Source organism: Neophocaena asiaeorientalis, unplaced genomic scaffold (assembly GCF_003031525.2).
Source record: "Neophocaena asiaeorientalis asiaeorientalis breed wild unplaced genomic scaffold, Neophocaena_asiaeorientalis_V1.1 scaffold43, whole genome shotgun sequence".
Taxonomy (NCBI): Eukaryota; Metazoa; Chordata; class Mammalia; order Artiodactyla; family Phocoenidae; genus Neophocaena; species Neophocaena asiaeorientalis.
Genome location: NW_020173674.1, coordinates 1,217,091 through 1,218,026, shown reverse-complemented (window position 1 = coordinate 1,218,026; position 936 = coordinate 1,217,091). Strand labels below are relative to the sequence as shown.

At 70.7% G+C, this 936-nt stretch overlaps 1 protein-coding gene across 1 annotated transcript in view; it reads left to right on the top strand.

Moving 5' to 3' along the window:
- The first annotated feature begins 6 nt into the window (after positions 1-6).
- The window catches only part of CTSD (cathepsin D), a 10,844-nt gene continuing 9,914 nt past the window's right edge, over positions 7-936 (top strand). The window contains exon 1 of the mRNA XM_024749018.1: positions 7-148. Within this exon, the coding sequence (XP_024604786.1) occupies positions 78-148 (71 nt within the window). The 5' untranslated portion in view covers positions 7-77. The remainder of the gene's footprint in view (positions 149-936) is intronic.

Here is a 936-nt window from a genome sequence, read left to right as displayed (position 1 = left end):
CGGCCCGACTGCGCCGTCATCCCGGCTATAAGCGCGCGACCTCGCGGGCCGTCCGCTCCGACCGGGTCGCCGCCGCCATGCAGACCCCCTGCCTGCTGCTGCTGCTCGCCCTCGGCCTGCTGGCCGCGCCCGCCGCCGCGCTCGTCAGGTGAGCCCCGCAGCTCGCGCGCCCCGGTGACTCCCGGGCACCGCCTGAGCGCCCCGCGCGGGATGCGGCTCTGCCGCCCCCGCGGACTACTGCAGGGTCCACCCTCGGGCCGGGCGGGGGGACCTCTGCAGGTGCGGGGCTCGCCCAGAGCCCCCGTCAGCCCCGCGACCCTTCCTCTCTACCACCATGGGGTCGGCCTTGGGGGGACCGGAGGAAGCAGGAGGGAGGGCGGCTGTGACTGGGAGCCGACCCAGCGTCCCCAGGACAGGTAGGGTGGGAGCCTGTACTCAGGGCCCGCTCTCGGGTGGAAGTCGGGAAACCGAGGGGTAGGCCCAGGAGCCCGCTGAGCCTGGGCAAGTCATTTTCCTGCCTGGGAAAATGTGAACTTAACTAGATGTGAACTGGTTGTGGTCCCACCTGGTGTGTCCCATGAGATCTTACCATAGGTCCTGGGCCGGCTGGGAGACCCTCTGGACACCAGGAGACCCACACGTCCCGGAGTCCAGAGGGAGTCGGCCTAAGGAGTGGGTCGGGAGAACGGCCCAGCTGGCACCAGGCTGTGGGCGGCTCCCCCCACCCTGGGGCTGGGGCTTTGTCGCAGCAACACCAGCTGCCCCCGGTAAGGACCATTCCCTCCTCAGGCCTGGGGGGCTCCACTGGGCCCAGTGATTCCACGGACTATCAGTCCTGGTCCAGGGCTGTGTCAGCTAGGCGGAGGGTCCCCCCTCCCTCCCGGCCTTGCAAGGCAGCCTGCTCGCCCAGCAGGGGAGGGGTGGGGTGTGCCCTCC